The 16,349-nt window shown below is 28.0% G+C and overlaps 1 protein-coding gene across 1 annotated transcript in view; it reads left to right on the top strand.

Moving 5' to 3' along the window:
- Nucleotides 1-16,349, top strand: part of LOC129988339 (glycine receptor subunit alpha-2-like) — a 71,985-nt gene that overhangs the window by 43,462 nt on the left and 12,174 nt on the right. The window contains exons 3-5 of the mRNA XM_056096541.1: nucleotides 9,089-9,168; nucleotides 9,259-9,260; nucleotides 12,116-12,181. Coding sequence (XP_055952516.1) covers nucleotides 9,089-9,168; nucleotides 9,259-9,260; nucleotides 12,116-12,181 — 148 coding nt within the window. The remainder of the gene's footprint in view (nucleotides 1-9,088; nucleotides 9,169-9,258; nucleotides 9,261-12,115; nucleotides 12,182-16,349) is intronic.

Consider the following 16,349-nt stretch of genomic DNA (forward strand, 5'->3'; position numbering starts at 1 on the left):
TTTAGATTAATAATAAAATGAAGTTTAAAATTTCACTTTATAAATGGATAGCAAGTAGGATGAAATAAACATTCCATTGAATTTCTTTTTTTTTTTTCCTTCTGTTTTAAGCGATACGTGAAGGAGTGAAGTGAAGTAATTTATACATCAATCAAAGAAAATTCCTCGTTTTGTACATTTTAATTGCATTTTTTTATCATTATTTGTAAAACACAAACATTTTAATATCACAACGCTATTTTCACTTTCACGTATACGTAGTACAGAAAAAATATTTTAATAATCAAAAAATCCGATCTCTAGATTTTGACAAATCTCCATGTTTTAGACATCCTTGAGCTCGAAAAAACACATTTTTGAAAAATGTCAATTTGTTTGTCTGTGATAAAAATAACAAAAACGCTTTAATCTAGATGGATGAAATGTGTTATACGATCTTTATACCAAATGTGTAGATTTCTATTAAATTTTGAGCAAAATCTGCTCAGAGGAAGGTTATCCGTCCAACTGTTCGAATATAATTTAACACGATAACTATAAAACAAAGAGCTATACTGATAAAATTCTATACACAGAATTAACATCTATAGTCTGAACACTTATCAAATCTCCAATCAAATCGAACTAGGAATTGACGTCTTCCGGTCTATACTTTCAGAAACATGTAAATGCGAGCATTCAAAATATACCAAATATATCAGATATATCAATATACAAATATATAAATATATCAAACTTGATATGTGATTTTGTGACTACAAGTTTAGTTGTGCATCAAATTTTTGTTTCTAGCAGTTGGAAAAAACACGCTTAAAAACACAAATCCGATTTTCGTATACCATTAACCGTATGCTAGGTATTAATCGACAAAAAAGTCGCAAAGGATGCCACGATAGAATCAGTAAAAACGCTAAATTCTCGCCAAATGTTAATATTTCTTAACCCTTATCGTGGCAAGACTGCTTTTTTGAAGAAAAGCAAAAAAAATGTATATAGGTAGCGTATTTTATATTTTATATTATATATATATATATATATATATATATATATATATATATATATATATATATATATATATATATATATATATTACATTTTATATTTTTATATTTTTTTATATTTTATATATATTTTTATTTTATAGTGGTAGTATATTTTTATAAAGTTGTATGTATGGTATACTATATAAAATGAACATAAGAGTTAATACTGTAAACCAATGCTATACAAGGTATCCTCTGGGATAACATCTTTATTAGAATACATGCGAGAAAATTTTCCGGAGACCACTCCCGTTGGTTTTGGATATGCTTTCAGTTAACTACTTTTACATAAAATTTATCTGTAATACATAGCGCATATAAATTTAAGAATTGTATTAATAGTAAAATAAGTTGCAAAATGAGAACATTTCTTTCACAGAAAACTCATATTGTTCCAATTTTCATAATAAACTTTCCATACTTTACCAGAAATATCTACTGAATATAACATGTCAAACATACTTTAAGATATGGTCGCACTCTCTTCCAGATGATTTAAATCACAATTAACTCACAGAACGCATCTCTCTTGCATTCTCAGGCGACATAATAACAAATATTTCTAGATTCCCCAACGTGAGATTTAGTGCATGAAAAATTGAGTTAATTTTGGAACTGCACCGCAGTTATCAGAAAGATATACACGCCACCAGGGATGACAATCTGTTGATGCCACCACTGCCATTCTTCAAGAAAATTGTTTATTCCTCAGAAATATTCGGACGTCAAAGACAGTCTCGGCAATTTATCTTCTTTTGTTCTCGGTAAAAGCGCTTGAATGGGTGGTTGGAAAGGAAATAAATACCATGAGTCTAAGAATAAGAAACTTATTATAGAACACTCTACTAAATGAGTTCTCTCACAAACATTTTATAAGTTTTGTGCCGACTTTTACAACCTAGTTGTAAAGGAAATGATATCATTCTGATATCTTGTTTCTTCCCAGTTTATTGTGAAATTGTTTATCATGATCTTTATTATAATAATTAAAATTTGTTGTAAAAGGATGAGGAAAAATTTAATTATTACTATATGGTTTTTATACACAACCTGTGTAATTAAATGTCTATTTTGAATATGTCACTTTATTGCATTATCAATTTAAATAAAAGATAATGCATATGTTATTCTGAAAGACCGAAATAAGAGATTGTCAATATTATCCAGTGAATGTCTATACAAACCAAATAAGTCAGTGAAAGACCGAATATTTGGTTATATTTTTATATATTTGATCAACACTGGCGAATGTCGCCAAACACAGACAATTTCTGGTGAAAGGCGATGTAAGAAACCGAGAAAATAGAAACAGAGAAGCCAATTGGCAATAAATAAAATAGTATAATATAATGCTTGTACAAGTTTATTATTGGCATTATTTCTTTCCTAATTTAGAATGTACTGCCTGTTTTAAATTCAAAATTAAATTTAAATGTGTTGTAACTAAAGAATTCTTCTATTTTGATATATAGTATAATGCGTTTTAATAATAAAATATTATCTTAAAAGGTATCGTTTTGTTTTAACGCAACAAAAATATTTTTATTCAACATTCATCATTCATCATCATCAACATTTATGATGAATATCGACATTTGCCAGTACAAGTGAGAAATCATGATATTTAGCTAATATTTCAGGCACACACCAAACAATATGAAAATGAAAACATTCACGGGAGAATATCGACATCTGCCAGACAAAGATCTTCCACAGAAACATATAAATCAACAAATATGACTTTTTATATCCATTTCATTTTAAATTATGTCTATAACCGTTACCATTTACATAAAAAACACGAAGAGAAACGAGTAATAAATAAATGACAGCCATAACTGTCTGCTGTAAATAAATTACTTTTCATGATTACGCAGTAATTTATTCGATAGTGAAGATTGTGATCTGGGTGAAATGACTTGAAGACACTAGTTGTCTTTTATGTGGTTCATTGGTAACATCAACAACAAAAAGGACATGAGTACGCCATAGTGTAGTAGGCCCAGAGAACTACACATAAAATTTCTCGGGGGAGAGAGAGCCGAGATCACACTCCCCCCTAGTTCAGGAGTCAAGTTCGCTTCTACAGGAAAAGAAAAAATATACTAACATTAACAGGGAGACCACGTGATATTTACATGATTGGCTGCCCAGGAAGACCACGTGGTTAACTGAATTCTTACCATCTGCAGTATAAATTTCAGAAGAAATAAAGTCATTGGGATTGTTTTACCGAAAACCTTTTGGCATCCTCATTAATAAATTTGAATTCGTTTTTAGAAGCCATTTTTTTTTTCAACAGATTGAAGCCAAAATTCTACACATAGTTACAATTGCACTTGCAAAATTCCACACCAAATTTCATACATTTAAGTCATTGCGTTTTTGAGTTAGTGATTTATATGCTTCTGAAAGTACAGACCGGCAGATGCTCAACCCTTGTTGGATTTAGCTCAAAACTTGACAGATGTCTATTATATTCATTTCGAATTTTTAGATCGAATTTTATTCATCGATCTTTCGTCTTTTTTTTTTTTTTTAATCATGTTAACTTATATTCGGAACATAGACAGAACTTCTCAGAACAGATTTTGCTCAAAATTTAAAATCTACACATTTGGTGAAAAGACATTGTACAAAATTTCATCCATCTAGATCAATGCAAGGTGGGTTTTTTTTTCAAATAGATAGATAGACGGAAGAACATGCCTCAAAAATGTTTTTGTCGAACTCAGGGAAGTGTAAAACATAAAAATTCGTCAAAATCTCGAATTCGAATTTATTTTATGGTTATAATACTTATAATACTTACAATACTATAATATATATTTTCCCTCTATACTTTGCATATGAGAAAATAAAAAAGAAAGAATATTTTAATATTGAAGACATAGCCATTTTTGTTAAACCTCAAGTTGTAAACATTTATATCCGCTTCTTGCACCAATTTTTTTAATTACTAAAGAAGCAAATGATTAAAAAAAAAATGTAAAAAGATAATTTTTTTTCATTGCTACAATAAAGAGTTTGAGTGTGTTGTAATTGAAACTTGTCAAATTATTTTTTTTAATCTTTAAAAATAAAGGGAAAACTCCCAGTACAATTAAATTGGTATTAATGAGTGTACAGAGTTCTGAATATTAAGATGTAGATTCATATTTATATGATATTATGTTTGGAAAACATCGTAGAAAAATACATCAGATTTGATTTATTTTAAATCGGACTCAATTCTAACTAATCTTTTTAATTAAAATCTAACAGAAAAATCATTTCAAGGACGCCATTCGTTAAAATGCGTTTCTGCCCAATCAGAACTTCTCAATCCAACACTCTGTTCTGATATGCCAAGACAATGATAAACACGTCTTATCTTTTATTATTGTTATAGAATAAAACGTGTGGGTGAAAATAAATCCTGTAAAGTATGGCGAATTTATATTTTTTTTTCTTTCTTACAAAATTAATACCATATCTAAAAAAAAAAAAAGATTGACATATTTTCTGAATGGATGTCATGTCAATGATTCCTGGCTTTGGTGACAAATTTGTGGAGAATTTTGGCGATTTTAGTGACAAAATGAAATTTCCGATAAATGTTCAGGGATTATGGCGATATCTCCATTATGAACTGGCATCAGTAAGACACAGAAAATTCACTTTTCTAATACGGAGTGGAGGTGTGCTCTTAATTAAGAGCTCTTTAGAATTAATTAATTCTATTTAGAACGCTATCGCATTGTGAGGGAGTGCAGTGCAATTTAACAGCATTGTGTTGCTATTAAATTAACAAATTTCTGTTTACAAGTGCGATTACAGCTTTATGTGCATCTCTCAATGGCCGAGTTGGCAAGATTTAGGCCTCAGAACCAGTGGGTTTGAGATTCGAGACCCGATTCTAACGAAGAACCGTCGTGTGAGTGGGTTTGATGCACGTTGTATCAGTCGGGACCAAACGTCCTCCCTCTGGTGTGGTGTAGAAATTTGGAAATGATGTGCAAGCTCAAGTGCCGTCCCCGTCATCTGACCGCTGTTCAAAATTACGAGTTTCCCAAAATAGTCTTAATGTTACTTTCAAAAAGAGACATTGATACAACTGAACTGAACTCATGTGCATCTTAGCGCTGTATTTTTCCACCTTCATTTTGTGTTTTTTCATTTAGAATAAATTGTCATTATCCTTCATCTGTCTTGTTAAACTACTTGCATAATCGCTCACGACAGAAAAACAATTATATTTTTTATTAATAATAAAACTAAAGGACAATTATTTGTTAATTCAGAGATTTTTTTTGTCATAAATCATTCGTTTCTTTTTTATCTGTTACCTAACTATATTTTCGAATGTTTAGTTAAGATATGCCAAATCATAAATTCAAATCACAGATACTAACTTGTACATCAGCATTCAGCGATCCTTTGTTTACACTTGAATACGGAATGCTAAAATACCCTAGAATTTCTGTTTCTAAAAATAAATAACGGAAATTCTGTGATAAATGCGAGTTCGTTACGAAGTTGGAAGACATTTGCATTTTCTCTCTGCATTCTAATAGCTAACGAAATCGAGGGAAGCTTAAGGCTTGAGTGAATGTTCACAACTCCCTCGTACAAATTTTATTTAAATTGGAATCACGTATTTCGAAAGGAAATGCCAAATACATATATAGTTTATAAAAGCACAAAAATATAAATATAAAGCAAAGTAAAACATACTTTGAAATCTATAGTTAATTAGCATAAAATTTGTACTAAAAATGATTCCTATATGCATTTTAAAAATTAATTTTTTTTACAAAGAATTTGTATTTTGACTGTAATTGCTATGCATCAATAATCTTTTCAAGTTTCGCATGAACAGTCATCTTAATGTATTCTCAGAAATTTATTTGCTCCAATAAACAACTTGATAGAATCGAATAAATTTAGCAGTGATGGAATGGCAACTGCAGAGGCGTTTGTATATCCATTTTCTATTTATTTTTTATAGAAATATCACTACTTCTAATAATTTTAAGAAACGCTATACAAATTTTGCCTGACTAATATGATTGCATATCCGAAATCGTGGATATAAAAAAAAAAAAAAAAAAAAAAAACAGAACTAAGTTACCAAATTTAAAATTTGCATTTATTTTCTTGATATACATAGTGATTTTTTTTTTCTTGTGCGGCATAGTTCTTATATTAGGAAAACTGTAAATAAAGTTAAACTTAAAATTTACGTTTCAGTTATTGATATTTCTGGTAAAATTCAGAAAATTTCATGCACCAATAAAATTTGTTGCCATTTGAAAGTCTGATATTTTAATACATGCGATTACTTTAATCACTCCGTGTGTGTGGTGGCTGAAGCGCGCATAAATCTGTCGTGGTCACAAAGTCCTCCATGTCGAGAGTAATACCACAGGGGGTTCTGAATCAGGGGTGATAGTTCTCTGATTCAGGTCTAAATTACGATCTGTGGATGAGTGAATGAAATACTTGAATGAAGTTCGCCCCGTAAAAATAGTTGTGACGTGTGTGTAGCTAAGTCGTACTCTTGGCACTAGATGGCGCTCTGAAAAAACAAGAGACGCACCCTTGACTTAATATCACTGACTTCTAAAGTCACTGGCTTGTCTATGGCAAGTGCAAGTGCCATTAGAAACAACAACTTTTATCACTGTTAAAATCAAGAATATGGAAATAAATATTGAGGTTTCGATCAGTTAAAATACATAACTCTTAATTTTGTATTATGTGCAAATAAAATAATTTCCAGAGCCTCCATTCCTTCGACATGCAAGATAAATTAAATAGTTTTAAAAAAGACGTTTCGTATTCCACATCTTCGCGAATATATGGTGTGAAATATTTTTAATATATTAATATTATAAAACTTTAAACAGATTAAAAACAATTTTTTTCAAAAACACTCTCAAGACAGCAAAATTAATGACGCATATAACAAAATGAAGATTATTTTTCTACTGTTAAAAAAACCCCTATAAAAACCGTTTTATTTTATTACAGTTTATTTAAAAAGAACTTCGTAATTTTCAGAAATATTTATTCTCTTTTCAAAATAGTTTCACTGGACTTTTTTATTGAAAAAAATTATTTCGAGAGCTTTATAAGATAGACTAATATGTTCCGTTTCTTTTAATCTATGTTTTTTTTAAAAAGTATGCTGACAGATTTAATATTTAAAAAGTCATTTTTTCCCTCAAATACAGAAAAATATCAGAAAGTTATTTAAACACTCATGGAAATAAATGTATAAAGAGCATATTTTTCTGATTGACTTCGATGCCCGAAGTATTAATAATTGTATTAAAATAATCACGGCGTTAATGCTTTTGTTAATAATCATTTGTTGAAATAATTTACAAATAGATATAGATTTATACTTTAAGAATCTCTTGAAATTTATGAATTTATATTATAAATATAAACTTTTTAATATATTTTTCTTAGGATTTTTAGGACAAATAACTTTATGTGAATAAAATAATTACGAGACAATTGCAAGTTTTTTCATAAATTTATTTTGTTCTTAAAATCAAAAGCAATTTTTAAGCAAAAATTCATTTTTACATGAATTCTTATTTTTGAAGTATCAACAACGATTTGTATTATATATTTTAGATCAATATATTTTTAGTACATAAACATTAAAGCAAAATTTCAATCTCCATATTTGCCGATACTAAATTTTAAAGGTGGCACTTCAAAAAAAATATTCCTCTCTAAGAAATGACAATTTAATTTTAAAACAAGAATTTAAAAAGTGCGAAATATTCTGGAATACAATAGAATATTTAATATCAAAATATACCAGAAAACTAAGACTGGTATTTTTAAAGGATAATATCACTTTTTGAAATACCATAGGCATCATTACTCTTGAAATTGCAGTTATCAAATCAAAATTACTGACTAATGATGATAAATATTTTTTCTTCTTTAGCTAGTTATAGGTGTAAAAGAAAAAATATTTTTATAATAAAAATATCAATAACACTCCGAGCAGCAAATATATTCGAAAATACTATTAAAAAAAGTATATATTTGTGCTTTAGTATAATCTTGTTATGATACATTGTATTTGTCAATATACTGAAAATTATTTTCTTTAAATGTTAAAAATAGTTCAAAAATACTAGAAAAATTTAATATTATTTATTCATATATCTGTAAGAAAATTCAATTAAAATGTCATTCTAAAATTTATCAATGTCTCTTTATATAATAAAAGAATCTATGAAATTTGTCATAACTAAAGTACATAAGCCATTAGGAGCGAAATATCTTTGCAACTAAATTTAATATACTCAAGCAAATATACCAAATATAATATTTTGTGTTTAGATCTAAACTTTTAAATATTGCATGCTTACTTTCAATTTAAGAAATAAAAATATTCAGAATCTGTTCATAAAACACAGAATAAATCTTATATATTAATACAAGAGCTCTTGAATTAAAAAAAAAGCTTTATTTAATATCTATTCACCTAGCTGGTTCGTCGGGAGTATTGCTTATATCTCATTTCAAATAAGTCGTTTTTTATAACTCCATGTTCATGATTTCACCAAATTTTTTGACATTAAAGCCGTTTTGTTTTACTTGTCTTATTTATGTTTCGTTTATCGAGTACTTGAAAATTTCTAATGGAGACATCTCATATCATCAGAACACTATTAAAAACGTAAATATCCGCCTCATTAACTTCTCCATTTTGCAAGATTTTTTAACTGAATATCTGGCAAGCAATGAACGTATAAAGCTTTTAAAATTGATTATTTTCATACGGATCAATGCAAGTAAGTATTCCGGTAATATTTATGTTAAAGACAATATTGGTGATATGATATCGAAATTTCATTCAAAGAGTTTATCATTCAAATTTCCAAGTTTTTTGTTATACTGCACATTTTCTTGAATTAAACATTTATATATTATATGGAATGAATTCATAAAGAATACATTGGTTCATTTGTTTTTATAATATTTAACATAAATCTTACTTGAATGATTTTAAATGCATATTCTTTTTCTAGAGCACATAGTCTAGATTTTAACACGATTTTACCTCCGAATCCAGAAGAATATGACAATCTGCAGCCTCCAAAAGAAGATGGTAAGATATCTTTGCCTTTATTTTGTAGAAAAGTGCTCTCATTTTATGAAATTTTTCACTTATTTATATGCTTATTCAAACACTATACAGGAGTATATATGGGAAAATTCTTTTACCTATGAGTATTATGCAAGGAGATTTCGAAAACATTTGCAATTAAATTTTTATACTGTAAATCACAGAATATTTTGATTTATATTATTTATTTATTCATTATGAGCAGTAATTCTTTCAACAAGAAAAATCTTTTTTCATTTTATGCAATAATTCTTATCCCCGAAATTTACCCTCATACATCATGTAGTTTTTTATGATCCATTTAATAATAGTCGAAGATAAATGGATATGCGATAAAGAATATTTCATAAATTTGAAGCTCGTTCAATGAAAATAACATTCCATTTATCAAATTCAACAATAGTAATGGGATTTAATTTTCTTTCTTTCTTTTAAAAAATAAGTTTTTTTATCAGTTGAATATGTTTGAAAAAAAATGAAAAAAGCATCAAATAAAGTGGACCTAGTTATTAATGGAGATATCTTTCTAAAATACAACTCTTGTGGTCCATTCGAGCCTCTAATATTATAAGCCCTAAGTCTAATTAATGCATTATAATTAATAAGTTGCATAAGCAATTTGAAGTAATTTACATTTACAGGGCAAACTTTGCCCTTTTATAATTTAATAAAAGATCTTTTTTTGAAGATACAAAAAGGGGCAGAATTTGAACCGCGATAAGGACTGTCTAAAGCTCTTTTTCTCTAATCTAGTGCTTGATATTATCCTATCATGACACTATGAATTTCTACTTTGCATAGAAACAGAGCGAGATTACGTATAATTAACAATAATGAGATAGAATTCATAAAAAATTATGTGAAGTTATTGGCTATAATAATTCTTTAATTTTCAAACTTACTATTCATAGTTTTGCTAAATTTTTAGGAAAAAAAAATTATTAGAATTTTGAGGATTATTATTATTATTAATCTTTTTGCAATTAATTTAATCATGTTTGATTATATGTTATTATATTTATGAATAGATCTTTTTATGTCTCATCATTTTTTTAAAATAAAAACTTGCAATGAAAGGAATAGTTTTATTCGTCATTTTTCTGTTACTCAAAATAAATAATGCAAAACAAGACGAATGAGCAAAGTATTAAATATAAATCATGTGAGATGTTTAAGAAATAAAGAAATTCTTATCTACTGAAATTTCTTAATAATTATTTCAACAAATTTTATCAGATTCTATATAGTAGAACTAACATAATTACTTTATCTACTGAAGTATTAACAAAATGAAAGAAATTCAATTTATTATAGCAGTACTCTAATTTCAGGTATACAAAAAATAAATTCGAATACTTTAAACATAAGTATCTAATATCAATCTAGTATCATAGTGTAAAGAAAAAGCGAATTTTTTCCATACTTTCAATAGTTGCCTACAAGTCTATTTAATCAGAAAAAAAATTTAGTTTTTATTTGTCCTACTGTCAGAATGCTAATTTAAAGTATAATGATATATTATGATACGAGCTTCAAAATGCCAATTGTATGCGGTCTGTGTCATTTGATGCTATAAATTTGAGCGCTGATTTTCTCAGATAAGGCTTTTGAAATCTTTAATCTGCTTTCTTCAAGATATTTAGAAGAAAAAAAAAGAATTTGCTGAGCTATTGAAACGTTTTTGCAATTAGTTGAAAAAAATTGCTTAATTGAACTTTTAAAGAAAAATGTTGTGTAGTTTAAGACGGCATTGCTTTAAAAAGTAAAATCTGTAAACTCGTGATTTACTTAATTGCTTACACTTAATCTAATTCTTCCCCTTTCTAATATGAAATTTTTAGTTGATGTTGCATTTTTAGCGAAGGATGTTGCATAAGCTGTTTAGCAATTTATAAAAAAATAAGCTTGACTAAGCCACATATTTTTTAAGGAGATCAAAGAACTAATAAATTCGTGGTTACTTCTTGTATAGTAAAAGCTTTATTTAATCCGAAAAAAATTAGTAAAAAATTTTTTCAATAGAGAAAATTAAAGCTAATGAACTATAAAATAAAAAAAAATCCATTTATAATTGCATTTAAAACAATCAAAAAGAAAATTTTAATTATATTATTTGATTGATTCTTTTTATTAACCACTTTTCAAATAAATAATATATTCGCGTGCAATTTTTAAGTGCATATCCCTTATTTCTCCTAAATGATGTATGATAAAACGAAGGCGAAAGACAGCTGTTTCCAAGATAATAAACTCTTACAGTTTTTAATAGAGCATTTGAACAAGTATAAAAAGTTTCTATTTAAAGTTGAATCTCATGAATTATATAGAATAGAAGAAAAGTACTTACTGATTCATGAAAAAAAAGCAGAAGAGAATTTAATTTCAAAACAGCAAATGTAACTTCTATAATTATAATTATATATTTATTTGCTGCTTCATATCCGAGAGACAAAATTTCTACTTATATCGGATTTTTTTCTAGTTTTTTCCGATAGGAAAACCCCACATAAAATAAATCCCAAAAAAATCTAAAATAGTGATTTAACCCTTTCTAGGGCTGTGGGAAGTATGCTTCCCACCAAATTTATCAATCTTTGTATGAAATTATGTAGGTTGGCGTAAGTTCTGACACATTTTTTTAGTAAGTCAGAAACTTAGATGCTTCAGTTCTTCATCTCAGACAAAATGATGTGTCTTGATTTGTTACTTAATTATTAATTAACCAAATTAATTAATTAATCAAATTAAATTTATCTAATACGCTAAATGAAACCCTTTTCTTATTCTAATTTCAAGCTTAAAAATATTTTAACATAATATGACTAGAAAAAAATGGCTCTTTAAAGGGTTAAATATAAGAAATATAGTTACATGCACTTATAGTGTATACTCTTAAATAATATAAGAAAAACACTTTTTTTCAGAACAGAAGCCAACAATCGTTCGATTTCACGTCACAGTTTTAAGTATAGATTCCATAGATGAAGGATCAATGGTAAGTTATTGACCTTATTATGCTAATAGCTTTTTTAAGATGTAAATAATAGCAAGAAACTGCCGTTCTAGCTGTAAACATGTTTGTTACATTTTTATTAAACATGAAAAATTCAACTTTGGGTAACGAGATTATATTTTATTTCTTATACTCCATATTATTATTATTAGTGAAATTAAATTTTACGATCAGAGAAAAAAAATGCATTTTATATTCAGAACACTACAAGAAAATTGATAAATTATGCATTTCTTTCCGGTTTGGAAGATATTTTAAAAACATACGAGCATAAAAATTCGCTTTCTGAAATTACTTGCTCCTGTATCTTTTTATACAATCGAAAAGTCGAATATACTTATTTGATATAAGAAATAGTCTACTAAAAATGCTTTTCAATTTATTTTTTACTGAATTTTATAATATCAATAAATAAAAGCTTTTCAATTGATTAATTCCAGATTTTGTTATGATCCAATATATAGAATTACTATCTTCTTCATATATGAATTTATGCATAGTGCTGCAGATTTCATATTAATACAATTTTATTAAAATTTGGGTTAACATGATAATATAGTGAAGTTAAGAAAAAAAATTCATTTCAGAATTCCATATTTACAGCAAATTTTTAATTAAAGATTAAAAGTTAGACAATAAAATTTTAAAATACTTTTTAGAATTCTAATAAATTTTAAACAACTTTTATTCAATTTCTTAATCATTATTCTTCAAATAACATTAAATGTTTGCATTATGAATAGGACGTAAGCTGTGCTTGACGAAACCCAATTCAGAATTCTCAAACAATTAATGCAGAATAAAAAAAAAAGAATATTTTATTTCCGCTATAAATATGCACAATGTTTTAGTTCCAAATTCTTAAATTAAGCTCATTCTTAAGTCAAAAGAATGTCATTCTACACAAAACAGTAGAATATATAATTAACCTCATAACGATAATGGCACGTTTAAAGAAGAAAATGGTAATGGCTGACATTTCAAGAATAAGTCACATTTCAAAATGACTTGTGTTTTAGGCTTAACTGTTTTTCAGAACTACTCACTTTTCTAATAAAACTATTTTTCATTTTTCTGCAAGAATAAATAAAATCAATGGGAATCATAATGAAATCCATTACATGCCGAATTTAGAATTATTCTATAAATTCTTTAAATAATAATCCGAGAGGAAAGGCTTTCACATTTGTTTAAAATATTCATCATGACAAAAATTAAACATCAAGATTTAATAAGCTTCATTTCAATTTCCTAAAATTAAAAAGAAAAGAGAAACGCTGAAGAAAAATGAAATAATTTAATAAATGAATCTTTTTATTCTCTTATTGAATTTCCAGAACATTTAAAAAAAAATCAAGTAAAGTCAAAGTTAGTGGGATTACTATAAAATAAATGAGCAGATATTAAATGCAGTAATATTCATTGCTTAAATGCGCTCTAATACTCCGAAGCCTTCTTTGAAAAAATTAAATGCGCTCATCTTGAAAACCAATATCATTTGGGATAAAAACATTTACTTTCAGAACATGAAAGTTTGATCAAAGACAGTAAAGTGTTAGTTTTTGTGGTTCGAACTTCCCAAAGAAATATTTTTTTAATATTGTATCAAATCAGTATTTTATCAGTTTTTATCAGCTATATGAGTTTTGAAAAAGGTGCTAAGTCAAATAATATCTATAAAGATAAATATAAAAATATATTGCAATATAATATGTATCGCATAAAAAATTATATAAGATAAACACACCGAGCGAAGGAAAAACAGGAACGAAAAGATTAATTTTTCCTGAAAATCAATTTCGAAGCAGGAATTATTAGTAACTATGCCTTGCAGCCGCTTTATATGTCAGTGTTTCATAAGAGCGAAACGGTTTTCGTAGCATCAAGTTTATTTTATTAGTAATAAAGGAATAATTTAAAAAGGTTAAAAAAATCTATTTATGATCTCAGATTTCCAGACCCAATATAATTTAATAGTAAAAAGGATCATAATTCTTGTTTGAATTATTCTCTGAATGTTTTACGGGAGAGGTTGTGTCGTGGGCGGTGGTAGCCATTATTATTCAACCATAATTCCCGCCTATTACTATCGCGGTTTGTTCAATATTTCTATACGCCTTTGGGTACAGCGGGGAAACTCGATTATACATTATAAAACGAGATATCTATAACTCAAATAAATCTGTAATTTGTTAGATTTTAATCGCATAACAAAACCGCCGACAGTGGTTTCCCCGAAACTTTCTCGCATACTCTTCAATACTTATCTCCCTACATATGAATAAAATTGAAGACCCTCGGTAAGGCTTCGAATACTTGCATATTACTGGTGAACAATAGTTACAAAATGTAAATTTTTTTGGCGCGAATCTAACATTTTTACTGAATCTGTCGCAATTGATATCTTTTTGCCCACCGATTGGCGCCAAACTTTTGACACGAATTAACATTCGCTGTCACAAGATAACATACTGAATATCATTGATTAAAGTCATGAGTTTATGAGTGTTAGCGTTATGCGGAGGTAAAGATGACAGACGATCAACTATTAGACAGATTGATTCAAAATTTGATAAGTATCTATAGTTTAGATACGGAAATTGGGAGCAAAATTTAATTTACCTAAGTTGTTACATTTTTGAATTATTGCCCTTTCATGCAAGCAAAATACAGACCAATGATGGTAATCCGCTAGTTGGATTTTGTTAAAAATTTAGATGTTAAGTTTAGATGCTAAGCGTGTTTACCAAATTTATCTTTTGAGCTCTTTGCGTTTTTGTAGTAATCGAATTTATTTGTACTCAAACAACCAGATAGACTAACTTCCCAGGAATGGACTTCGTTTAAAACTTGATGGATGTATACAAATTTGATTTCAATTCAATATACCAAATCTCAGGCGTCTAGCTCAAAGCATTTTTTGAGCTATCATATTCACAGATACAAAAACAGACATATTGCCAATTTTTTTTTAAATATTTATTTAGAATTGGGGAGTTCTAAAATATGGAGAATTTGTCAACATCTTAGTTCGAATTTTTTGACAATTATAATGCTTTCTCTAAATTTTTAAAACAGAATGTAAAAAGTTATTCAAGATACAACCAGCACCCCTATTTTAAAGAAAAATATTGTTTGAATTAAACACGTAGGAAAGAAAACAGAGTTCCTTAGATTGCAACCGGACATGGAATGAATTTGAAAGTTCTCAGAAAATATACACATAAACGAGATCGATCACTTTCTTGAAGACAAATGATACGATCATGATCCTGTTTTAAATATCCCTCTAAATCTATGTTAACTAAATGCTTCAAATGCGCTTTAAGGAATAATTACTTGATTAAATTACCAAAATCACCAAATCCAAATTACCCTAATTAGTGAGCACGTCTCCTCTACTAATTTCGTTAATTAGAGAACGCAGCATTTTTCTACCTAAACTATCTCAATTAGTACACTAGACATTTTTCTTCGTGTAAGATCGCAACTTGACATGAACTTTATGAGGATTAGCCCCATAATAACTCATAGGGAGGCAATAAAACAAACAAAATGTCATAATTTTGGGAAAATACATAATAAAGGATTGTAAGCAAGATTCATAAATCTGCTTCTGGCTGCTCTTGGAAACCCGAAAGAGTTAATTGCAGGTTGTTTAATTATGTTCATTCCATTACCAGAACATTTTCTGCAACATTTTGGGAGCTACTTTGTTTTGTTTTTGTTTCTTAAGAACAGGAGGACCTTAGAAATCTTAGCCCCGGGAGTTATTACCTCACCGCTTTTAGAGAAAACGTAATCTGTTCATAACACGCATTCCTTTTCAAGCATGGTGTGTAGTCATGCAATCCAAATCCTATTCACTTTGTTAGCGAACCCTAGGGTTACGTTTTGTCGTCTTTATTTTTTTTTGGGGGGGGTGGAGATAGGGGGCTTATTCTTTATGAGAATAGCTACATATTCTTAAATAAGATTTTAGTTTGCTTATTCTGTTTTTAAGGTATCGTTTCTTTCTGTTGATGGGATGCTTATTCTTTTAAGCATTCTTTCTGTTGATGGGATGCTTATTCTTTTAAGTTGCAATATCTGATTATCTCCAAGAATAAGAGGCACCAATACTTGAAACAATATTAATACGTTTTATTGC

This window comes from Argiope bruennichi, chromosome 10, assembly GCF_947563725.1.
Source record: "Argiope bruennichi chromosome 10, qqArgBrue1.1, whole genome shotgun sequence".
Classification (NCBI taxonomy): Eukaryota; Metazoa; Arthropoda; class Arachnida; order Araneae; family Araneidae; genus Argiope; species Argiope bruennichi.